Source organism: Dendrobates tinctorius, unplaced genomic scaffold, assembly GCF_039654945.1.
Source record: "Dendrobates tinctorius isolate UK_male_01 unplaced genomic scaffold, ASM3965494v1 ptg000022l, whole genome shotgun sequence".
Taxonomy (NCBI): domain Eukaryota; kingdom Metazoa; phylum Chordata; class Amphibia; order Anura; family Dendrobatidae; genus Dendrobates; species Dendrobates tinctorius.
Window position 1 is genome coordinate 22,599,790 of NW_027361690.1, and position 26,696 is coordinate 22,626,485.

The 26,696-nt window shown below is 44.3% G+C and overlaps 1 protein-coding gene across 3 annotated transcripts in view; it reads right to left on the minus strand.

Annotated features, from left to right (window-relative positions):
- Window positions 1-26,696, minus strand: part of ATP8B4 (ATPase phospholipid transporting 8B4 (putative)) — a 355,883-nt gene that overhangs the window by 151,734 nt on the left and 177,453 nt on the right. For all 3 annotated transcript variants that reach the window (XM_073568472.1, XM_073568473.1, XM_073568474.1), the window contains one exon: window positions 24,485-24,567. In XM_073568472.1, the coding sequence (XP_073424573.1) occupies window positions 24,485-24,567 (83 nt within the window). The remainder of the gene's footprint in view (window positions 1-24,484; window positions 24,568-26,696) is intronic.

A 26,696-nucleotide genomic window follows, 5' to 3' on the forward strand; every position in this document is an offset into this window, starting at 1 on the left:
GGAAAATAAGTATTTGGTCATTAACAAAAGTTCATCTCAATATTTTGTTATATATCCTTTGTTGACAATGACGGAGGTCAAACGTTTTCAGTAAGTCTTCACAAGGTTGGAACACACTTGATGGTATGTTGGTTCATTCCTCCATGCAGATCTCCTCCAGAGCAGTGATGTTTTGGGCCTGTTGCTGGGCAACACAGATTTTCAAATCCCTCCAAAGATTTTCTAAGGGGTTGAGATCTGAAGAATGGCTAGGCCACTCCAGGACCTTTATATGCTTGTTACGAAGCCACTCCTTTGTTGCCCTGGCAGTGTGCTTGGGATCATTATCATGCTGAAAGACCCATCAACGTTTCATCTTCAATGCCCTTGCTGATGGAAGGAGGTTTGCACTCAAAATCTCATGATAATAATAATAATAATAATAATAATCTTTATTTATATAGCGCCAACATATTCCGCAGCGCTTTACAGTTGAACAGTTTCAAACACAACAGTCATAAGTAACAACGTTAACAATACAATAATTAAAGCGAAATAAGACGACCCTGCTCGTGGAGCTTACAATCTACAATGAGGTGGGGGGGATACAAAGCACAGGTTTGTATTTACAATGATGTATTTACAATGACGGTCCAGCCATCTTCAGGGGGTGGGGGTTAGATGGAGATAGTGAATGGGCTACACACACACAAACATGACTTTGATTACTGAATGTGATAGGCCGCTCTGAACAAATGTGTTTTGAGCGAGCGCCTAAAACTATGCAAATTGTGGATGGTCCTAATATTTTGGGGTAGAGCTTGATACTTGGCCCTATTCATTCTTTCATGTACACGGATCAGTCGTCCTGGTCCCTTTACAGAGAAACAGCCCCAAAGCATGATGTTGCCACCCCCATGCTTCACAGTAGGTATGGTGTTCTTTGAATGCAACTCAGCATTCTGTCTCTTCCAAACACAACGAGTTTTGTTTCTACCAAACAGTTCTACTTTGATTTCATCAGACCATATGACATTCTCTAAATTCTCTGTAGCAAACTTCAGATGGACCCGGATATATACTGGCTTAGTCAGGGGGGCATGTGTGGCACTGCAGGATCTGAGTCCCTGGCGGCGTAGTGTGATACTGAAGGTAGCCTTTGTTACGTTGGTCCCAGCTCTATGCAGGTCATTCACTAGGTCCCCCCATGTGGTTCTGTGATGTTTGTTCACCGTTCTTGTGATCATTTTGACCCCACGGGGTGACATCTTGAGTGGAGCCCCAGATTGAGGGAGATTATTAATAGTCTTGTATGTCTTCCATTTTCTTAGAATTGCTCCCACAGTTGATTTCATCACACCTAGCTGTTCTCCTATTGCAGATTCAGCCTTCTCAGCTTGGTGCAGGGCTGCAATTTTGTTTCTGGTGGTCTTCATCATAGTGGAGTTTGGAGTGTGACTGAGGTTGTGGACAGGTGTGTTTTATACTGAAAACAAGTTCAAACAGGTGCCATTGCAGGTAATGAGTGGAGGACAGACGAGCCTCTTAAAAGAGAAGCTACACGACTGTGATAGCAAGAAATCTTGCATGTTTTTAGGTGACCAAATACTTATTTTCCACCATAATTTGCAAAATAAATCTTGCCAAATCACACAAGGTGATTTTATGGATTTGTTTTCTCATTTTGACTCTCATACTTGTGGTCTACCTATGATATCAATTACAGGCCTCTCTGATCTTTGTAAGTGGGAGAATTTACACAGTTGGTGGCTGACAAAGTACTTTTTTGCCCACTGTATATACATTCCTCAGAACTGAAATTGCATCTCCAAAAAGGAAAAGTCATGGAATCATAGGATCAATGGACATGTTACAGAGATGCAAATGATGAAAAAATAGAAAGAATATTTTAAAAATCTCAATTTACTCAATACTGAATGAGAGCCAAATGCAGAAATACCTGCACTTACACGTGTTGGCTGCCATCAATGAGGCTATCAGTGGTTGTCTGAGAAAAGGTTCTGCCATGCTGAATGCACTTGGGCACAGAAATCATCAAGATTTGCTGCTATGCTATTGCCAACCAATGATGTCCCAGGTGTGCATAATGGGAAACACTGCAGCTTTGCATGGTTGAAAAACGGCTCCTGGGACACTTTCACATTCCTTTTTGAAAGCCTTCAAGAGGCATTGCCCACGTGGTCTCCAGACCAATCTCTGGATATCATTGTGTCTAAAACAAAAATGGGACTAATCGATGAAGAGGACTAACCTTCAAACCCGTCTTGCTTTGCACTATGATAGCGTTTGGAGAATGATGGCGTAATTCAAATAACACCTGTAGTTAGACATTTGGCTCATCGTCCAATGTCTGCAAACTTCTTCTGATGGTTTTTTTAGACACCATTTGATGCCTTAGGCTTGGTATGTCACCTGTAATTTAATTTTCAGAACAGAATGGATCACACAATGCCAATTTTTGAATATGATGAGACCATGTCATCATTGCCATGAAGAGGCCTTCACACGGGAACGTCACACTGGTTTTACTTCCTGGATTATGGTAGGACAGAATGTATGGTGCCCAAACGATTCTAATCTTCATTGGTGATGCACTAACAGCAAGGCATTACATTGATTTGGTTGTGAAACCAGTTGTACGGCAATTTCTCCAATGTGTCCCAAGAGCAGATTTTCAACTGAACGCCAGGGCTTGAAGTTGTAGTTGCTACTGTCAACAGCCTGAATGTGCTACTATGGCCTGAAGCATCTCTCATTTAGCATATCAGAAACCTCATAGGTTGGCAATTGCAAATCATAGAATTTTAGAGTTGGAAAGGACCTCCAGGGTCATTGTCTCCAACCCCCTGCTGAATGCAGGATTAACTAAACCATCTCAGACAGGTCTCTCCAGCCTTTGTTTCAAGACTTCCATTGAAGGAGAACTCGCCACCTCTCGTGGCAGCCTGTTCCACTCATTGATCACCCTCATTGTCAAAAGGTTTTTTTTCCTTATATCTAATCTGTATCTTCTCCCTTTCAGTTTAATTTGATTGCTTCTCGTGTTTCCATGTGCAAATGAGAATGATAATCCCTCTTCACTGTGATATCCGTTCAAATACTTGTAGGTAGCTATTAAGTCTCCTCTTAGCCTTCTTTTATACAAGCTAAACATTCCCAGATCCTTTAGCCGTTCCTCGTAGGACCCAGTTTATAGTTTGCTCACCATCCTGGTAGCTCTTCTCTGAACTTGCTCCAGTTTTTCAATGTCTTTTTTTAAAATGTGGTGTCCAGAACTGGACACAGTATTCCAGATGAGGCCTGACTAAGGTGGAGTAGGTGAGCTAACTACTTCACGTGATCTAGACTCTATGCTTCTATTGATGCATCCTAGAACTGTGTTTGCCTTTTTTTCTGCTGCATCACACTGTTGACTCATGTGCAGTAGGTGATCTATTCGTATACCCAAGTCTTTTTCATATGTGCTCTTACTTAGTTATATTCCTCTCATTCTATAGATGAAATTTTTGTTTTTCTGCCAAGAAGTAGAATCTTGCAATTATACCTGTTAGATACCATTGTATTAGTCGCTACCAATTGTTCAAGCTTATCTAGATCTTTCTGAATCATTTCTCTGTCTTCTCTAGTGTTAGCTATCCTTCCTAGCTTTGCATCATCTGTAAATTTGATCACCTTAACTTCAGTTCCCTTATCTAGATCATTTATAAAAATGTTGACAAACACTGGGGCCAGGACAGAGCCTTGTGGTACCCTCACTTGAAAAACTTTTCCAATTGTATGTGCAACCATTTATTACCACTCTTTGAGTTAGCCAGTTATGAATCCACCTAACCGTAGCCTTGTCAATCGCATACTTGGTAATTTTTTCAATAAGGATAGTATGAGATACTTATATGAAGAAATAGTTTACTGAAGTCAAGATATAGTGTATCTATCGCATTTCCCTGCCCCACCCAGTCAGTGATTCCATCGTAGAAGGAAATTAGATTAGTCTGGCATGACTTGTTTGCTACAAATCCATGCTGGCTCTGGTTACTTACTGTATTCTTATCCAAGTACTTACATGCTGTTTAATAATTTGTTCAAATAGGTTTCCTGGTATAGAAGGTAGGCTCACTGGCCTGTAATTTCCTGGCTCAGTCTTCTTTCTTTTTTAGAAGATGGGGACATTTCCCCTTTTCCAATCTTCTGGGATTTCTTCTGTTTTCCAGAATTTTTCAAAGATTCTGGGTAGTGGTTCTACAATTTCTTCTGTGAACGCTTTCAGTACCCTAGGATATGACCCAATACACTGTGTCTGCAAATTGAGATTCTGATTTGGCTTTTATCCCAAGTTATATTACAAGACTCGTTAAAGGGTTGATTGTGACTTGTAGGATCGCTACTACCAACAGGTGGCGCTATAAAGTTCAAGTCCTCTTCCTCTCTGAAGAGGCAATATGCATAGTATTTTCCCAGAGGCGCATTGCACGGCGAATAAGCCTCCTTACCTTGACAAGCCAGAGCTGGTATGTCACTCTCCACAAGGAGAAACCTTACCCCTTAGACCTCAGTACCCTGGATGTAATTCATCTGGACCAGGAGATTTAAAATAAAGCTGCCAGCAGCTGATCTTAATAATTTTTGTGTGAAAATGCGTTCAACATGACAGAACATCCCTCACACAACCATTAATACCTTTATTCATAGCATAACAAGGCATGTCAGTGCGTATATTTCTGCATGTTGCACTCATATTGATAATGAACAAATTGTGTCGGCTTATACACGAGTATATACGGTAAGTGTATGCTTTGATTTTTGGAGATACAGACACCGGGACTGAGATGTAGCAGAGCCGGATATGCAGATGCCAGGAGGGTGAGTAGCACTGGGGGAGGGTGAGCCAGCCATGCTATAAGGAAGCCATAAGGAGAGGTGAGTATGCATTATTATATAGGGCATATATGGAGCATGTTATGGGCCACCAATAACCTTTGTGCAGCATTATATGGGGCATATATATTAATATGGAGCATGTTATGGGCCACCAATAACCTTTGTGCAGCATTATATGGGGCATATATATTAATATGGAGCATGTTATTGGCCACCATTAACCTTTGTGCAGCATTATATGGGGTATATATTAACCCCTTTCTGACATCAGACGTACTATCCCGTCCATGGGACCCAGGCCCCTATGCCCATGGACGGGATAGTACGTCTAGCGCGATCAGCGGCACCCACGTGGTGAGCGCCGCTAATTGCGGCCGGGTGTCAGCTGATTATCACAACTGACACCCGGCACTATGTGTCAGGGGCGGTCACGGACTGCCCCCGACACGTTAACCCCTTGCACACCGTGATCAAATACGATCGCGGTGTACCGGGGGTTAAAGGGAAGCATCGGCAGTGAGGGGGCTCCCTCCGTGCTTCCCTGAGCCCCCCATAGCAGCGCAATGTGCAGCGCTGCTGCGGGGGGCTCTTTCCCTGCAGGTCCCCGGATCCAAGATGGCGACGGGGACCTTCGGGGGCCTGCAGGGAGCTGGCTTCCTCAGTGCCTGCAAAGCACAGGCATGAGGAAGCCTTCTGCAATGCCTGTGACAGATTGCTGATCTGTCACAGTGATCTGTGATGTGACAGATCAGCGATCTGTCACAGGACAGTGATGTCCCCCCTGGGACAACCTAATAAAGTTAGAAAAAAAAAAAGGTGTAAAAATAATTTAAAAAAAAAAAAAAAAAAAAAAAATCGCTAAATAAAAAAAAAATAATATTCCCTAATAAGTTCATTTTTTGGAAATAAAAAAAAACAAAAAAAAACAATAAAAGTACACATATTCGGTATCGCCACGTCCATAAAGACCTGCCCTATAAAACTGTCCCATTAGTTAACCCCTTTAGCAAACCCCTTAAAAAATAAAAAACAAAGTAAAAAATGATTTATTATACCGCCGAACAAAAAGTGCAATAACGCACGATCAAAAAGACGCATATAAATATCCATGGTACTGCTGAAAACGTCATCTTGTCCCACAAAAAAAGAGCCACCACACAGCATCATCAGAGGAAAAATAAAGTTATAGCTCGCAGAATAAAGCGATGTAAAAATAATTATTTTTTATATAAAATTGTTTTTATTGCATAAAAGCGCCAAAACATAAAAAAAATGACATAAATGAGGTATCGCTGTAGCTGTACTGACCCAAAGAATAAAACAGCTTTATCAATTTAACCGCGCCCCGAACGGTGTAAACGCACCCCCCCCAAAAGAAATTCATGAAACGCTGGTTTTTGTTCATTCTGCGTCCCAAAAATCGGAATAAAAAGCGATCAAAAAATGTCACGTGCCCAAACATGATACGAATAAAAACGTCAACTCGTCCCGAAAAAAATAAGACCTCACATGACTCAGTGGGTCAAAATACGGAAAAATTATAGCTCTCAATATGTGGTGATGCAAAAACTAATTTTACAATAAAAAGCGTCTTTTAGCGTGTGACAGCTGCCAAAAATAAATACCACCATAAATAGTAAATCAAACCCCCCGTTATCACCCCCTTAGTTAGGGAAAAATAATAAAATTAAAAAAATTTATTTATTTCCATTTTCCCATTAGGGTTAAGGCTAGGGTTAGGGTTAGGGTTAGGGCTAGGGTTGGGGCTAGGGCTGAGATTAGGGTTAGGGGTGTGTTAGAATTGGGGGGGTTTCCACTGTTTGGGCACATCAGGTGCTCTCCAAACGCAACATGGCGTCTGATCTCAATTCCAGCCAATTCTGCGTTGAAAAAGTCAAACTGTGCTCCTTCCCTTCCAAGCTCTGCCATGCGCCCAAAGTGTTTTACCCCCACATATGGGTTATCAGCCTACTCAGGACAAATTGCAAAACAACTTTTGGGGTCCTATTTCTCCTGTTGCCCTTAGGAAAATAAAAAATTGGGGGAAAAATATTTTTGTGGGAAAAAAATATGATTTTTTTATTTTCACACCCGGGCGTTATAAACTTCTGTGAAGCACTGGGGGATTTCAAAGTGCTCACCACACATCTAGATAAGTTCCTTAGGGGGTCTAGTTTCCAAAATGGGGTCACTTGTGGGGGGATTCCACTGTTTAGGTACATCAGGGGCTTTCCAAACGCGACATGGTGTCCGATCTCAATTCCAGCCAAAAAAGTCAAATGGCGCTGCTTCCCTTCCGAGCTCTGCCATGCACCCAAATAATCGTTTACACCCACATATGGGGTATCAGCGTCCTCAGGACAAATTGCACAATAACTTATAGGGTCCTGTTACCCTTGGGAAAATAATAATTGGGGGAGAAAAGATCTTTTTTTGGAAAAAATATGATTTTTTAATTGTACCGCTGTATGTTATAAACTTCTGTGAAGCCCTTGTGGGTTCAAAGTTCTCACCACATATCTAGATAAGTTCCTTGGGGGGTCTAGTTTCCAAAATGGGGTCACTTGTGGGGGGTTTCCACTGTTTAGGTACGTCAGGGGCTCTCCAAACGTGACATGGCGTCCGATCAGAATTCCAGCCAATTTGCATTGAAAAAGTCAAACGGCTTCCCTTCTGAGCTCTGCCATGCGCCGAAACAGTGGTTCCCCCCTACATATCAGGTATCAGCGTACTCAGGAGAAATTGCACAATAACTTTTCCAGTCCAATTTCTCCTGTTAACCTTGGTAAATTAAAAAAAATTGAACCTGAATTATTTTTTTTGTGAAAAAAAGTTAAATGTTCATTTTTTTAAAAAATTCCTGTGAAGCACCTGAAGGGTTAATAAACTTCTTGAATGTGGTTTTGAGCACCTTGAGGGGTGCAGTTTTTAGAATGGTGTCACTTTTGGGTATTTTCTATCATATAGACCCCTCAAAGCGGCTTCAAATGTGATGTGGTCCGTAAAAATAAAATGGTGTTGCAAAAATGAGAAATCGCTGGTCAACTTTTAACCCTTATAACTTCCTAACAAAAAAAAATTTTGGTTCCAAAATTGTGCTGATGTAAAGTAAACATGTGGGAAATGTTACTTATTAAGTTTTTTGTGTGCCGTATCTCTGTGATTTAAGGGCATAAAAATTCAAAGTTGGAAAATTGAAAAATTTTCAAAATTTTCGCCAAATTTCCGTTTTTTTCACAAATAAACGTAAGGGGTGAAGGGGTTAATATAGAGCATGTTATTGGTCACCATTAACCTTTGTGCAGCATTATATGGGGCATATATTAAGGGTATGTGCACATGGTGCGGATTCTGCTGCGGATCCGCAGCGTTTTTTTCCCTGCGGGTCCGCAGCAGATTTAGGTGCGTCGTACAGTACCATTGTTTTCAATTGTTAACTGAAAAAAGCTGTGCACATGCTGCGGATTTTTCCACGCGGATTTGCTGCGGTTTACAATCCGCAGCATGTCAATTCTTTTGTGCAGAACTGCTGCAGTTTCAAACCTCATCCATTATGAGGTGTGAAACCGCAGGGCTAAACCGCAGGCAAATCCGCAGATAAACCGCAGGACTTCAGTCCTGCGGATTTATTTGTGGATTTTACTACAAAATCCGCACCACCAAAAAACTACGTGTGCACTTACCCTAATATGGAGCATGTCATTGCCCACCATTAACCTTTGTGCAACATTATATGGGGCATATATTTGTCACGGTTTATTGAGATTCCAGGGTTGGATGTTTAAGAGTTAACTTGTAAAGCCTCACTGTGGGTCCAGGAAGGGTTTTTATAGCCTCATGGTAGAGCCGTGCTCTGTCGTTTATACTCCTAGCTGAGTGTGCCTGACCCTGTTCTGCCTGTGCTTCATGCCAATGGTTGGTCTGTCTGGTGTTTGATTCGGTCCTGTCACGGTAAACGTCTCGTCTGTTGATCTTGTACCTCGCTGCCCGTCCTGTGTATGACCCTTGGCTACGTTACGGACCCCTCTTGGAATACCTCTCTTGTACTTCGCTGTCTGTCCTGTGTATGACCCTTGGCTACGTTACTGACCCCTCTTGGAATACCCCTCTTGTACCTCGCTGCCTGCCCCGTGTATGACCTGGTTGCTTGTCTGACTATTCCATTCCTCTGAGCCACATCATTTCCAGTATAGCTGCTAGCGTTACTGAGGCTCGCCTGTGGCCCCGCCCACCTTCTCTGACTCCCGGTCACGTGACCGCAGGCCCTGTGAATCTCGGCTGTCTCACCACAGCTCCGCTCTCCTCACAGGTCCTGGAGCTGGTCTCTCATTGCCAGCGCTGCGCTCCTGGCCCGCACCACAGTGAGTAGACTCCCTCCTCCCTGGTATCCTGCCCTTGTCTCCTAAGTGGCTGCTCTATCACGTTGCTTGCTGACATTATAAACGACCATAACCATTTTTTCCCCTCTCTCTGAGAAAAGGTGTGTGTGTGTACGGGCTGGGATTATGGACCCTATGCAGGCGCTCTCAGACCAGGTTAAGCAGCTGACACAAATGTTTCAAAAGTTAAATATGGAACAGCGCACTATAGCCCACACCCAGCAGCAGTTGGAGGAAACAGTGCAGGGAGCCGTCTCTGCGGGGGCTCTCGGTCCTGAAAGCAGGGATGTGTCACTTGTGTCCCCGGAGTCTCCTGTTAAACTGCCGGACTCCTTTTCTGGGGATAAAAGGGAGTTCAGGTCTTTTAAGGAAGGGTGCAAACTATTTTTTTCCCTGAGGCCTCGTTCTTCCAGGGGAGAGTTTCAGAGGGTTGGGGTAATTATTTCTTTACTTCGGGGTGCCCCACAAGCCTGGGCGCTCTCTCTTGCCCCCACGGCCCCAGAACGTATGACTGTGGATGCCTTTTTTGAAGCCCTGGGTCGCATTTATGACGAACCTGACAGGGTTAGAATGGCTGAGGATATGGTGATGAATGCATGTCAGGGTCGGCACTCAGCGGAGTGGTACTGTTCAGAGTTCCGACGATGGGCAGCGGAGGTCTCCTGGGATGATGCCGCCCTCCGGGGACTTTTCTGTAGAGGTCTGTGAGCGCCTTCAGGATGCCTTGGCCCTGCATCCACCTCCTGACACTGGAGGAGGCCATGACCCAAGCAGTACGGATGGATCGCCGGCTAAGGGCCAGAGGAGTTATGCACTCCGAAACCTCTTTATTTTCTGGCAGCAAAGAGGTTGAGGCCAGTCCGGTGCCTATGGAAATTGGTGCAACCGCAATCAAAGAAAAAGAGAGGAGATGCCGTCGAGAGAAACAGCTCTGCTTTTATTGTGGAGAATCGGGACATTGGAAGAAGGATTGCCCATTGTGTCCGTCATCCTCCAAGCCGACGGGAAACTACTAGGTCTGGGTAGTAGTCGAGGAGGCTGCCCAGACCTTCGGGTACCTTTTTCCTCATGCCCTAAAATTTTGCTTGAAGTTGAACTGGTAGTAGACAATATTCACTTAGTTTCTACAGCATTGGTAGACTGCGGTTCATCCCTCAATCTGGTCAGCTCCGATCTCCTTTCCCAACTCAAGATAGGGACAGTCAGGCTGGAGACCACACTGAAAATTGTGGCCATCGACTCTTCCCCTCTCAGCCGTTCAGGGATTCTTTATGTTTCTAACAGTTTTTTCCTGCAAATTGGTTCCTCTCATTGTGAGGAAATGAAATGTTTTGTGATGGACAAATTGCCAGCGGGGCTGGTATTGGGCATGCCGTGGCTTCGACGGCACAACCCAGTGATTGATTGGGAAAAAAGATAAATCGTCAAGTGGGGCCTTAAATGTACTGATTGTTGTTATAAAGCGGTTTTTTGTGTGACATTCGCAAAATCTGTCTTTGAGTCTTCTATCAGTCTGGTGGGTATTCCGGAGTACCTCAAGGACTTTGAGGACGTGTTTTCAGAAAGCGAGGCAGAGGCATTTCCCCTGCATAGGCCATTTGACTGCACTATTGATCTAATCCCTGGGGCCAAATTGCCCAAAGCCAGGCTATTCAATTTATGAGGCCCTGAACGTCTTGCTATGAAAGAATACATCCCTGAAAGTCTACGTAAAGGGCACATAAGATCTTCAGTTTCCCCAGTAGCAGGATTTTTCTTTGTTAAAAAGAAAGATGGTGGCCTACGTCCCTGCCTCGACTTTCGGGAACTCAACAAAATTACTATCAGGAATACATACCCTTTACCCCTGCTCCCAGATTTGTGTAACCAACTCTCTGGGGCTAAGTGGTTTTCCAAGTTGGATCTTAGAGGGGCCTATAACTTGATAAGAATCAGAGGAGACGAGTGGAAGACAGCGTTTCTCACGTCAGAGGGACTATTTGAAAACCTAGTGATGCCATTTGGTCTCACTAATGCACCAGCTGTCTTCCAAAATTTTATCAACGTGGTGTTTGCGGACCTCATTGGCCGTTTTGTCGTTGTCTATTTGGATGATATCCTTATTTATTCTACTGACAGGGATTCTCATTTACTGCATGTCAGGACAGAACTTCAAAGACTCAGAGAAAATCAGCTGTTCTTTAAACTTGAAAAATGTACATTTTTCGTCCAGGAGTTAACATTTTTGGGGCTCATAATCTCGCCACAGGGGTTTCAGATGGATCCCAAGAAGGTGCAGGCCATTATGGAGTGGGTCCAACCTCAGGACTTGAAAGGACTCCAGCGCTTCTTGGGATTCGCGAACTAATACAGTAGATTCATCAAAGGGTTTTCGCAAATAGTTAAGCCCCTTACTGATCTCACGTGTAAAGGGGCTGACATTAGAAATTGGTCTCAACCCGCTAAACAGTCTTTTCAAGTTCTTAAGAATTGCTTTATGTCTGCTCCGATATTGGTCCAACCAGACCCATCCTTGCCATTTATTGTAGAGGTTGATGCTTCAGAAGTAGGGGTGGGGGCGGTGTTGTCTCAGGGGCCAGCCACTTTGACTAACCTTAGGCCTTGTGCCTATTTTTCTAAAAAGTTTTCTCCAGCAGAGAGAAACTACGATGTTGGCAATAGAGAGCTTCTAGCAATCAAGCTGGCGTGCGAAGAGTGGAGGCATTTTTTGGAGGGGGCAGCTCACCTTATCACGGTCATCACTGATCACAAAAATTTGGACTATATTAAGACAGCCAAAAGATTGACTCCCAGGCAGGCCCGTTGGTCACTTTTTTTTCCAGGTTTCAATTTTCGATTACTTTTCAACCACTGTCTAAGAACGTGAAAGCGGATGCGTTATCACAAAGTTTTGAGCCTTTGTCAGCCCCCGATCCACCGTCCTCCATTCTTCAACCCGGGGTGGTTATAGCTAAACTGTCATCTGAATTAGAGCGGGAGATTGTGGGGGCGCAATCTTTAGCTCCAAGATCCAAACCTGCGCGTAAGTTATTTGTTCCACAACACTTGCGCACCAATCTCCTACAGGAATTCCATGGCTCGAAATTAGGTGCTCATCCAGGTATTTCAGCCACATGCGATGCGATAAGAAGAATTTTTTGGTGGCCATGTATGTCTGCAGAAATTAAGAGACATGTGGGGTGTGTGCACGTTCCAAGAGATTTCATTGTCGGCCGGCCGGGGAATTGGTGTCATTGCCAATCCCGAGAAGGCCATGGACTCACTTGTCCATAGACGTCATTACTAATCTTCCTCCATCCCGGGGTAATACTGTGATTTGGGCAATTGTGGATAGATTCTCCAAGTTAGCACACTTTGTACCTATGGCTAAATTACCGTCAGCTGAAGTACTTTCTAAACATTTCCTTTCCCAGGTGGTTCGTCTTCATGGAGTACCTATGAACATTGTATCTGATAGAGGGACACAATTTGTAGCTAAGTTTTGGCAGGCGTTTTGTAAAAAGTTTGGGATATCTCTATCTTTCTCCTCAGCTTACCATCCGAAAAGCAATGGACAAACGGAGCGCACTAACCAGTCGCTGGAACAGATCCTCCGATGCTTGACTTCCACTTTGCAGGATGACTGGTATGATGCCTTGCCATTGGCGGAATTCGCCTTTAACAATCGGATAAGTCAATCCACTGGTAGGTCACAGTTTTTTATTAACTATGGATTAAACCCTCACTTCGGTGAATTTTCGCGTCTAGACTCTAACTGTCCGGGGGCTGAGGACTGTGTCAACCGGATCAGTGATTTATGGTCAAATGTTATGAATGAGTTACCGGAGGAGGAAAAAACAAAAATGCAAGCTAAGTCCAGAAAACCGGAGAGGTTGGTAGCTAGCGGATTGCAGACCCCTGATCCTATTCACAACAACTAACAGTAGCCGTGGAGCGTTCCTACGGTGGTCCTAGACGCCTCTTCACAGCCGGAGAACTAAATAAGCCTAAAGAAAGAAAGGGGAAATCTAAACTGCCCCAGAGCAGACCCCAAAGCAATAGACAGCCCCCAACGTGTATTGTCGGTGAAAACAGATGAAAACACAAACACAGACAGAAAGACAGGCAGAGCAAACGATGGGGCCCAACTAGATAAGAAAGGACAGAAAAGAAGATAGAGCAAAAGAGATTTAACCGATCAGGGACAAAAATGGAAATTCAGCAGAGCCCCAGCCGGGGCTGGCAGAACACAAAACTAAGCAAATCAGACAAAATCTCATGGAACAATAACAGAGCAAAACTTAGCTTTAGAAGACAGGAACTGAACTGGAGGCAAGAGCTCAGAGCAGAAATCACCAGCAACCCTACAGGGCGTCGGCTGCCTTAGATCCACTCAGATTCCGGATGTCCAATCGCAATCCACCTGTTCAGGTGACAGGTTTCTCCCATCCAAATCAGTTTCACCACCTCCTTTCACCAGCAGAGGGAGTTCATCGGATATCAATATGAACGAGAAAATGAGCTCACAGCAGTCAAAGCTACGGCTGAACATCTCCAAAGCACAGGAGAAATACAAATTTTTTGCCGATAAGAAAAGGGACTCTGGTCAGACGTTACGGTGTGGTGATAAAGTGTGGCTTTCCACGCGAAATATTAGCCTAAGGTTACCCTCCGCCAAACTGGGGCCGAAATTCATCGGCCCTTATGAGATAACCGAGGTGATTAACCCGGTTGCGTACCACTTACTTCTCCCTTCATCCTTAAAACTCCATGACGTGTTTCATAGGTCCTTGCTGAAACCAGTAGGTTCGGTGGTAGAGCCAGGATCCCTCCCAACTCCGGTATTGGTTGATGGACACATGGAGTTTGAAGTGCAACACATTGTACATTCGCGATGGGTTCGCGGGTCAATGCAATACCTGGTACATTGGAAGGGGTCCGGCCCGGACCTGTCTTGGGTGCCAGCCAGATTGGTACAAGCTGATCGTCTGGTTAGGGCATATCATGCTCGATATCCTGAGAGCCCTGGGGGTCCAGAGGCCCCCCGTGGAAAGGGGGGTACTGTCATGATTTATTGACATTTCAGGGTTGGATGTTTAAGAGTTAACTTGTAAAGCCTCACTGTGGGTCCAGGGAGTGTTTTTATAGCCTCATGGTAGAGCCGTCCTCTGTCGTTTATACTCCTAGCTGAGTGTGCCTGACCCTGTTCTGCCTGTGCTTCATGCCAATGGTTGTTTGTCTGGTGTTTGATTCGGTCCTGTCACGGTAAACGTCTCGTCTGTTGATCTTGTACCTCGCTGCCCGCCCTGTGTATGACCCTTGGCTACGTTACTGACCCCTCTTGGAATACCTCTCTTGTACTTCGCTGTCTGTCCTGTGTATGACCCTTAGCTACGTTACTGACCCCTCTTAGAATATCCCTCTTGTACCTCGTCGCCCGCCCCGTGTATGACCTGGTTGCTTGTCTGACTATTCCATTCCTCTGAGCCACATCATTTCCAGTATAGCTGCTAGCGTTACTGAGGCTCGCCTGTGGCCCCGCCCACCTTCTCTGACTCCCGATCACGTGACCGCAGGCCCTGTGAATCTCGGCTGTCTCACCACAGCTCTGCTCTCCTCACAGGTCCTGGAGCTGGTCTCTCATTGCCAGCGCTGCGCTCCTGGCCCGCACCACAGTGAGTAGACTCCCTCCTCCCTGGTATCCTGCCCTTGTCTCCTAAGTGGCTTGCTGACAATATTAATATGGAGCATGTTGCATTTCCCACCCTCGGCTTATACTCGAGTCAATAAGTTTTCCCAGTTTTTTTGTGGCAAAATTAGGGGGGTCGGCTTATACTCGGATCGGCTTATACCAGACTATATACGGTATTTGGTATTAACCCCATCGGTAAATGGGGTAACAAGGAACAAATTAAAACAGCAAAATTACGTTTTTTTTGGTCGTCACTACATTGCAATAAAATGCAATAATGGGCGATCAAAAGTTCATATCTACATCAAAATGGTGTCAAAAATGTCAGTTCAGTGCGCAAAAAATTAGGTCTCACCCAGCCCCAAGTGACGAGAAACGGAGAGGCTACGGGTCTTGGAAAATGGCACCTTTTTTTAATCAAAGTTTGGATTTTTTTCACCACTTAAATAAAAAAACCTAGACATGTTTTGTGTCTGTAAACTTGTAATGACCTGGAGAATTATAATGGCAGGTCAGTTTTAGCAATTAGTGAACATGGTAAATAAAATAAAAAAAACAGGTGTGCAATTTCACCGCACATGGAATTTTGTTCCCGTTTTCTAGTACATGATATGTTAAAACTAATCATGTCATTCAAAAGTAAAACCTGTCCTGCAAAACACAAGCCCTCACATGGTCATGACAAGAAACAAATATGCAAAAATGGAAAATGGGCCAGGGGTTAAATCAAAATTTAAGAAGGCTTTTTAGATTTTGGAATAAGGATGATGAGAATTATATACCCTCAGACACTCATGAGGTTCTACATGATATCTATTTATATAATTGCCTTGAAATGTTTTCATTTCCTGTTCTGTCCAGGCGCAGTGAATCATTCGGCTGATCCCGGCGGCAGATGCGCGACGTGTCTACAGGCAGAGGAAGCCGGTCCCATTAAAGGGGTTTTCCCATGAAAAAAAGTTCATTTTAAAAATTGTCTGTGTGACCGTGTACGGAGCATACCACATTTCCTGGGAAGGGGAAGAAGCAAAAGGCAATACTGACATTACAGCAGGGGATCACAGAGGATTCATTTTGTGAGGTAAAATGTTTCACTGACTGTTTTTAAACAATATTTTACCTCACAAAATGTATCCTCTGCGATCTCCTGCTGTAATGTCAGTATTGTCTTTTGCTTCCTCCCCTGCACAGGAGCTGTGGTATGTTCTGTACACGGTCAGACACAGGGGTGAGAGAAACAGAGCACGGGAGGAGACAGCTCAAATGGAACAGTACATGAGGGGAGAACACAGCAGACAAGGGGGATAGCACATGGGGTAGAAAGGTCAAAGAAGAGAGCACAGATGGGAGAAGTCAGCAAATGGAGAAAGAGAGAGTGGATAGGTGGGTGAGCACAAGCGGGGGAGAGATTCTCAACGCTGCAAAGCCTGCCCCCATCGTGACATTACCACCCTCCTGAAGAGATAGCATCGGGCCTCTATCTAGTTAAAGGGAATCTGTCACCCCATTTTAGCCCTATCAGCTGCCGGCACCGCCATCAGGGGCTTATCTACAGCATTCTGTAATGCTGTAGATAAGCCCCCAATGAAACCTGAAAGATAAGAAAAACAAGTTAGATTATACTCACCCGGGCATCCGGTCCGGTCCGATGGGTGTCGCAGTCCAGTGCCTCCCATCTTCATACGATGCCTTCCTCCTTCTTACTTCTGCCGCGGTGCAGGTGTACTTTATCTGCCCTGTTGAGGGCAGAGTGAAGTACTGCAGTGCGCAGGCGCCGGACCTCTCTGACCTTTCCCGGCGCCTGCCCACTGCAGTACTTTACTCTTCGCTCAACAGGGCAGATAAAATACGCCTGCTCAGGAGCCGTGGCAGAAGTAAGAAGGAGGACGGCATCGTATGAAGATGGGAGGCACCGGACCGCTACGCCCGCCCCCTGGTGATTATAATCTAACATTACAGAATGCTGTTGATAAGCCCCTGATGGCGGTGCCGGCAGCTGATGGGGCTAAAATGGGGTGACAGATTCCCTTTAAGTAATAAGACCTACCGTATATACTCGAGTATAAGCCACCCGAATACAAGCAGAGACCCCCAATTTTGCCACGGAAAACTGGGCATTATCCCCTCATCCCTGTCCTGTTCTGTGTGGCTCTCCCCCCTCCCAGTATGCATGGCTCGGCTCCCGTCCCATCCTTCTATATATGGCTCAGCTCCCTGTCCTCCGCGTCCTCCTCCATGCTTCCCCCGTCCTGCTCCGTGCTCGTCTGTCCTCCCCCCGTCCTCTTCCGTGCTCCCCAGTCCTCCTTCGAGCTCTTCTGTGCTCCCCGTCTTCCTCCAGTCCTCCTCCGAGCTCTTCTGTGCTCCCCCGTCCTCCTCCGAGCTTTTCTGTGCTCTCCCGTCCTCCTCCAGTCCTCCTCCAAGCTCTTCTGTGCTCCCCCGTCCTCCCCCGTGCTCCCCCGTCCTCCTTCTTCATACTCACCCTCCTGTGCCATCGCTGAACGTCCCTGCATCATCCGTTGTCCCAGAGATGACAGCTTCTTTCTGTCTTCAGCTGTCACATGGTACCGCTCATTAAGGTCATGAATATGCTTCCACGCCCATAGGCGTGGCGTCGCGTCCATAGTCATGAACTTAGTGAGCGGTACCATGTGACCGCTGAAGACAGGAAGAAGCTGTCAGCCCTGGGACAACGGAGGATGCAGGGGATGTTCAGCGACGGCACAGGAGGGTGAGTATGATGCCCCAGTCACCTTCTCTTGCCGCCGCTCCCCCGCCGGCTTTCTTCACAATGACTTGTGTATAAGCCGAGGGGGCATTTTCAGCACAAAAAAAGTGCTGAAAATCTCGGCTTATACATGAGTATATACAGTAATCAAAAAGAATTGTATTTAATTCCAAAGAGATTTACTGGTTGATGTCAAGTACCTGGTTAGATAAGAAAAATTCTTGTGCACCAAACCATTTTGACTTGTACCTTTGCTTTGTGTATTGGGGCAATGTCATATCTAAGGGTGCATTCAGTCATCAGTTATTTTTGTTGGTTTCTTTCTGTCAGTAGTTTGGTTAGAGTTTCATCAATTTTTCTTGGATGAAAAGATGCACTGATGGAGGTTTCTCAAGCTTCTCATATCAAATAGTCTGTGAAAAACAGACAGTGCTGTTGGATTTTTTTTATAGGACCGTAGACTTGAATATCCGGGCTTGAGCCGAGACGCTGATCAAAATTGGACATATCTCCCTTTTTTGGTGTGCACCATACAGTACCCAAAAATACAAGAACATGTACAGTTGTGGCCAAAAGTATTGACACCCCTGCAATTTTGTCAGATAATACTCAGTTTCTTCCTGAAAATGATTGCAAACACAAATTCTTTGGTATTATTGTCTTCATTTAATTTGTCTTAAATGAAAAAACAAAAAGAATTGTCCTACAGCCAAATTGGATATAATTCCACACCAAACATAAAAAAGAGGGTGGACAAAAGTATTGGCACTGTTCGAAAAATCATGTGATGCTTCTCTAATTTGTGTAATTAACAGCACCTGTAACTTACCTGTGGCACCTAACAGGTGTTGGCAATAACAATCACATTTGCAGCCAGTTGACATGGATTAAAGTTGACTCAACCTCTGTCCTGTGTCCTTGTGTGTACCACATTGAGCATGGAGAAAAGAAAGAAGACCAAAGAACTGTCTGAGGACTTGAGAAACCAAATTGTGAGGAAGCATGAGCAATCTCAAGGCTACAAGTCCATCTCCAAAGACCTGAATGTTCCTGTGTCTACCGTGCGCAGTGTCATCAAGAAGTTTAAAGCCCATGGCACTGTGGCTAACCTCCCTAGATGTGGACGGAAAAGAAAAATTGACAAGAGATTTCAACGCAAGATTGTGCGGATGTTGGATAAAGAACCTCGACTAACATCCAAACAAGTTCAAGCTGCCCTACAGTCTGAAGGTACAACAGTGTCACCCCGTACTATCCGTCGGCGTCTGAATGAAAAGGGACTGTATGGTAGGAGACACATGAAGACCCCACTTCTTAACCCGAGACACAAAAAAGCCAGGCTGGAGATTGCCAAAACTTACCTGAAAAAGCCTAAAACGATTTGGAAGAATGTTCTCTGGTCAGATGAGACAAAAGTAGAGCTTTTTGGGCAAAGGCATCAGCATAGAGTTTTTCAGGAGAAAAAAAGAGGCATTCAAAGAAAAAAACACGGTCCCTTACAGTCAAACATGGCGGAGATTCCCTGATGTTTTGGGGTTGCTTTGCTGCCTCTGGCACTGGACTGCTTGACCGTGTGCATGGCATTATGAAGTCTGAAGACTACCAACATATTTTGCAGCATAATGTAGGGCCCAGTGTGAGAAAGCTGGGTCTCCCTCAGAGGTCATGGGTCTTCCAACAGGACAATGACCCAAAACACACTTCAAAAAGCACTAGAAAATGGTTTGAGAGAAAGCACTGGAGACTTCTAAGGTGGCCAGCAATGAGTCCAGACCTGAATCCCATAGAACACCTGGGGAGAGATCTAAAAATGGCAGTTTGGAGAAGGCACCCTTCTAATATCAGGGACCTGGAGCAGTTTGCCAAAGAAGAATGGTCTAAAATTCCAGCAGAGCATTGTAAGAAACTCATTGATGGTTACCGGAAGCGGTTGGTAGCAGTTATTTTGGCTAAAGATTGTGCAACCAAGTATTAGTCTGAGGGTGCCAATACTTTTGTCTGGCCCATTTTTGGAGTTTTGTGTGAAATGATCAATGTTTTGCTTTTTGCTTCATTCCCTTTTGTGTTTTTTCATTTAAGACAAATTAAATGAAGATAATACCAAAGAATTTGTGTTTGCAATCATTTTCAGGAAGAAACTGAGTATTATCTGACAACATTGCAGGGGTGTCAATACTTTTGGCCACAACTGTATTTTGCTTTTTATAATCTATGGAGCTGTTCACAATAGAACTCATACTAGAAAAATTCAGGTCTGAATGAGCGCTAAGAATTTTCCTTCACTAAAATGATGCTTCAAGATTTGAAGCATATAAGTTAATTAATGATAATGTTGTTATCAAGACTTTCTTTAAGGCCCAAGATCCGCTTTGAACAAGCCAAGTAAAACTGCATTCAGTCAGTAAATATTCTCAGGGCATTTACCAAACCTAAATTTATGCAAGAGACTGAGTGATAAAACCAAGATTACTTATTCAGGAAAACTCGTTTCTAGAGATTCAGAACATTTTTCATTTGCAGTCTCATAAACCAATGAGTTGTCACAAGCATTTCGCCACTGGCATTGACTCACTAGAACATGGAGGATCATGTTCACGGGTATAATGGATGAGGAGGAGGGAATAGAATTCACTAGTGGGATTTGCCTTGCAATAATGTGACCTCAGGCTGGTGTGTGCTTTATTTTTTACTATGAAAATCCAATCCATAAAGTTGTTGGTGAACAGTGTGTGTACTGACATTGTATCCCAAGCACTGAGAAGCGAGCACAGACAATTTTTATACTTTGCATGCAGTTTTGCTGTGAGACTGTCCGGCTTTCTGCTCTACTTCTAAGCTGTTGATGCTCCTGGACATGTTTACCTCACAAGTACATATAAAAGAGCATATAAAAGGTTGAAAGTAACCAGGAGTGTAAGAGGAGGACACATAATGGTGAAGTGTAAATTTTCAAGTTGTCTTTATGCATCAGCCGTTGCTTCTTTCTTCCTACTCACACCCTTTCTCCATCATATTCCTCAAGTTTCACATGCATAGTCAATTGTGAAGATTAATGAACTCTCAATTCCAGAGATAAGTATAACCTAGAGGTCACTTTGGAGGTTTTGGGAGAAGTGGAGGAGAGATACCTTGGACCACATGTGCATGAGTTGCATACATTGCTATTGTTACATACTGTTCTCTAGCCAAAAAAAAAAAAACATTAATGTCAGTCGAATGACCCCGTGGGGTCTCTTGAAAGGTCTAGATTGACAAACAAATGGAAAAGTAAAGATAGAAACCTCAGGACACGAATTGTGCAGAATCTGAAGATGATTTTCAGACCTCTATCGGACCTGTGTAAGGGACCTTTTCCCAGGAAAGGTTGTCAATTCTTCTTACAGCCCTCTTCCTTATGCATTTCTTGGTGTCTCTTATTTAACTAGTTCATGACCAAGCCCCCCTTCATGACCAGGCAAATTTTCGGGTTTATAGTACACATGCTTTCAATGCCTGTAAAATGGCTCAGTTATTCAAGTAATTTTTTACCTCATTTTCTTTTGCAGAACAATGAGAGGCTAATTTTTGCGTAATTTTTATATTCCTTTTTTTCTGTGACAATGAAAAATAAGAAATGTGTATTTTTAGACTTACTGGGTTCTGGTTTTAACGACAACAGAGGAGCGTTAAAAACATTTTTAACTGTGTTCACCTCCTTGCATACATTCATTTTTATATATTGAACATATTCTTTTTCCAATGGGGCACATGGCTATGCTTTTTTTTTTTTATTATTATTCTTGCTTTTTGTTATTTATAACACCACAGTTACCTGGTGCACAATTACACCCAGGTATAAACGAGAAGTGCTACAAGGTAGATAATAAAACTTAAGTTTAGTGATAGCACAATATAAAATTATTAAAAATCAGGAAAAGAGCAAAATATGAAAAAGGGACTAAGGCTAGTATAAATAACTACTACCGGGGGTAGGTGAGACCCCGGAGAACATGATTTGGGTTGGCATTTACTGTTCCCAGTGTTGCAATCGCCGTTATTCACCGAATAACGGCGACAGCAATAAAAAGGCTGATTTCCCATTCATTTCTCTCTTCTGATATTATTTAGCATATCAGAGGAGAGAAATGGGGACCCCCTCCCTCCGCTGTACCCCCGGTGTCCCCAGACCCTCCCTCCGTCACCCGGCCCTCTGTGTAATTTTCCAGGAAGAAAATGGCGGGCGCAATGCGCCGAGATCTGCAGGCCTGCACCCGGCAATAATAGGAGATTTTTACTATTTGTTCATTTTGATCACTGTGATAGGCCGTATCACAGTGCTCAAAATAAAAAAGTATAGTAAATCAAACCCCCCTTTATCACCTCCTTATTTAGGTAAAAAGAATAAAATTAAAACAAATTGTATTTTTTTCCACTCTTTGCAGCTAGGGTTAGGGTTGAGGTTAGAGCTAGGGTTAGGGTTGGGCTAGGGTTAGAGCTAGAGCTGGCGTTATGGTTGCGGTGTTGAGGTTACGGTTGCGGTGTTTGGGTTACGGTTGTGGTTAGGGCTGGGATTAGGGTTAAGGTTGTGTTGGGTTGGAGTTAGAATTGGGGGGTTCCACTGTTTAGGTACATCAGAGAATCTCCAAACGCGACATGGCGCCCGCCATTGATTCCAGCCAATTTTGTGTTGAAAAAGTCAAACTGTGCCTTCTGAGCCCTGGAATGAACCCAAACAGTGGCTTTCCCCCACATACGGGGGTATTGGACTACTCAGGAGAAATTGCACAACAAATTTTGTGGTCTATTTTTCTCCTGATACCCTTGTGAAAATAAAAAAGTTTGGTTCCAAAGTAAATTTTTGTGAAAAAAGCAAAAATGTTCATTTCTTCCTTCCACATTGCTTTAGTTCTCGTCAAGCCCCTGAAGGGTTAATAAACTTCTTAAATGTGGTTTTGCGTACCTTGAGGGGTGCACTTTCTAGAAAAATGTCACATTTTTGCGTTTCCGTGCGGTCGCCGCACACATCAAATTGCAGCATGTGGACGTATCCGCATGCAGCGCATGTCCCTGCATACCCAATGTTAAAGATAGGTACGCAGGGAAACGCAGGACGCATGCAGAAGTAGGCGGAGCGTGGGCAGAGCTTCACGGAGGAAGAAAGGAGAAAGTAGGCTGCCATCTGCAGCCCTACTGAACGCTAGTGTGAAACTAGCCTAAGCATAACAAAAGGTTTTTTTTTACCTGTATATTGAAATGCAATCGAAGAAAGTAAAGTCTGTGGGGTGGCCTGTGGGGGGTCTTCATGTGGTGCTCTGCTTAGGTATCCATGTGTATGGATTCTGACAGGTCACTAATCCCTCACTGACCTGCCCCCTAGTTTACATAATGAATATTATATATTTCTTGGGGGGGGGGGGGGGGGGACTTTCTGAAGGTAGATGGATGCGCTGGAGCAACGGAGCACCAGTTAAAGGAGGAATGTTTGACACCGTTCTTTACTACCCTACCTCTTTTTGCCCAGTGCAAATGTTACTAACTAATGATGAGCGAACATGCTCTGATAAGGAGTTATCCGCCAAGCTCATAATGCTAATAACAGAGAGTCTTGGCTGTGCTTGATTAATATGTTCGAGTCCCCGCCGCCTGCATGTCTCTCAGCTGTTCGACAGCCGCAATATATGCATGGATTGTCTAACACGCAGGCGCTGCAGCCTGATCGCACATGTAATGTGTTTATAATTAATTTATTTCTTTGCTGTTCTCCAGATATTCCTAAAAAAAAGGGGTAAAAAAATACAGTTTGAAAATGGCAGCGGCGGGCACACATGTGCAGTAACATCTATCGGCAGCACCAACTTGAAGAACTTTTTTCCTCTGGCAAGATGGCGCTGCCGGTACCTGTGCAACAGCAGCTCTCGGCAATCGCCAATAGCTGCTACTGCACAGGCGCCAGCATCTTGGAGGACAATTTTTTTTTTCTCTAGCAAGATGGCACCGGAATATCAGAACAGCAAAGAAATTAATTATAAACACAATACATACAGTACGCGTTCAGGCTGTAGCGCCTGTCTGTTGACAATCCCTTCATGTGTTGCAGCTGTCGAACAGCCGAGAGACATGCAGGCGCGGGTACTCAAACATAATATTCAAGGACGCCGAAGACACTCAGCCCACGAGCATGCTCGGATAACACCTTATCAGAGGATACTCGCTCATCATTAGTTATTAACATTTGCCCTGAGGTAGTGCAGTAAAGATCAGTATACAACATTCCTCCACTAAATGGTGCTCCGTTCCTCCAAATTAGCTTTAGAAGGGCACAAGTGTACTATCACTGCACTTGAAGTCTATGGCTCCTCTTGGCTACTCCCTGCCACCGTTGCCTCTGCCTCTTGATTGATAGTGGAGACAGAGGCTCTGCTGCATAACGTTACCTCTTAACTCCACTATCAGTCAAGCAAAAAGGAGTCGAGGACTGTGAATACACCTACTGGAACGGCCAACCAGAGCACTTGGGGATCTAATTTGCATAGTAATATAAGAGGATTTCAGAGCAAGGGCTAGCGGTGAAGCAGGTATCCCTAGAAATGTTTTACTGCAATATCCTACACTAACTCTGATTACGTAGGGTGAATGTTATAGACAGATTCCCTTTATACAGATCACGCTATGAGCAGTCCCAGATGCGTGGCCAGAGTTATAACTATGATTTCACCATTTCACAAATAATAAGTGACTAACGTTTTGCACATTACATGACTAATAACCTTGTGACTGGTAAATGCTAGAGAACAATCATTTTGTGAGATTCACATATTTTCACACCCAAGACTTCACTTTAGACTTACTTACCATCAAATTCTGCTAGACTGGAAATATCCTCTCCAAGGTCAGCAGTTACTGGCAGAGCTTGTCGAACTTTCAGATTAGTCTCTCTGAAAAATATGCAATGATATACAATCTGTCATATTAACCCTAGTATTAATCGTCTCATCCACCTGTACTTCATAACGTTGTAATAACACAACCCTGGCGTGTAGCCACAAGGAGTGACACTGATTCGCAGCAGTTACACACCAGCATTAACAATACCATTCTACCAAGATAGAGAGGGATATTTTGTCATAAACATTGCCATTAGAGGTGCCTTGCGCTGATTTATGCTTTGGAGCTGTCATTCCACACATATACAAAGATCGGTTTGTTAGTGTTCAGTGTGCAGGTTATAATTACAACGAGGAAGCATGTATTTCATGATAGGAGCTTTTGTACTTCAACTGGATTTCAATGAAATAACATGCATTTCCTTAAAGGGGTTGTCCACTTCATTACAAACTTTCTTGATAAGACCAAGGTGGTACAAAAGTTATAAAGAAGGAAAAAAAAAAAAAAAAAAAAAAGGAATTCACCTGTTGCTCCCAGCGTTCTCTCCTGGTATGGGGCGCCACATGTCCAGTGCAGCCAATGACATTCCATCTGAGCCGGAAGAACCAATGATTGGCCAAAGAGGTCAAGTGACCGCCCCGTGATAAGGAAGTTAGGAGCCAAACTGGGGACTATGGCAGTAGAAAGGAGGAGCGGCGCTGGGCCAGTAGGGATGTTATTTTTTTTCACTTTAGAACCAACCTGAAACCACTAAGTGTGTAAAAGTTGTGAACTACACCTTTAACATACATAGTAAGTGATACTTTACAGGTAACTAGGGAAAAATTTGTATATTTTTTCCATGTAACTAGGGAAAAATTAGTATATTTTTTCCATGTCAACTTTCTATCCCACATTCCATTTTAATCTATAAATCAGCAAAGAGAATCTAAAGGGAACAATTATTAAAGGGAATTTGTCACCAGGTTTAGCACCGCTATGGTACACTGCTCAAAAAAATAAAGGGAACACTTAAACAACAGAATATAATGCCAAGTAAATCAAACTTCTGTGAAATCAAACTGTCTACTTAGGAAGCAACACTGTTTGACAATCATGCTGTTGTGCAAATGGAATAGACACCAGATGGAAATTATTGGCAATTATCAAGACACACTAAAAAGGAGTGGTTCTGCAGGTGGGGACCACAGACCACATCTCAGTACCAATGCTTTCTGGCTGATGTTTTGGTCACTTTTGAATGTTAGTTGTGCTTTCACACTCGTGGTAGCATGAGACGGACTCTACAACCTACGCAAGTGGCTCAGGTAGTGCAGCTCATCCAGGATGGCACATCAATGCGAGCTGTAGCAAGGTGGTTAGCTGTGTCTGTCAGCGTAGTGTCCAGAGGTTGGTGGTGCTACCAGGAGACAGGCCAGTACACCAGGAGATGTGGAGGGGGCCGTAGGAGGGCAACAACCCAGCAGCAGGACTGCTACCTCAGCCTTTGTGCAAGGAGGAACAGGAGGCGCACTGCCAGAGCCCTGCAAAATGACCTCCAGCAGGCCACAAATGTGCATGTGTCTACACAAACGGGATTGGCAAATTTGCCACTGGCACCCAGTGCTCTTCCCAGATGGAAGCAGGTTCAAACTGAGCACGTGACAGACGTGACAGTCTGGAGACGCCGTGGAAAGCGATCTGCTGCCTGCAACATCCTTCAGCATGACCGGTTTGGCAGTGGGTCAGTAATGGTGTGGGGTGGCATTTCTTTGGAGGGCTACACAGCCCTCCATTTGCTCACCAGAGGTAGCCTGACTGCCATTAGGTACCGAGATGAGATCCTCAGACCCCTTGTGAGACCATATGCTGGTGCGGTTGGCCCTGAGTTCCTCCTAATGCAGGACAATGCCAGACCTCATGTGGCTGGATTGTGTCAGCAGTTCCTGCAAGATGAAGGCATTGAAGCTATGGACTGGCCTGCCCGTTCCCTATACCTGAACCCGATTGAGCACATCTGGGACATCATGTCTCTCTCCATCCACCTACATCACATTGCACCACAGACTGTCCAGGAGTTGGCGGATGCTTTAGTCCAGGTCTGGGAGGAGATACCTCATGACAACATCCGCCGACTTATCAGGAGCATGCCCAGGTGTTGTAGGGAGGTCAGCAGGCACGTGGAGGCCACACACACAAC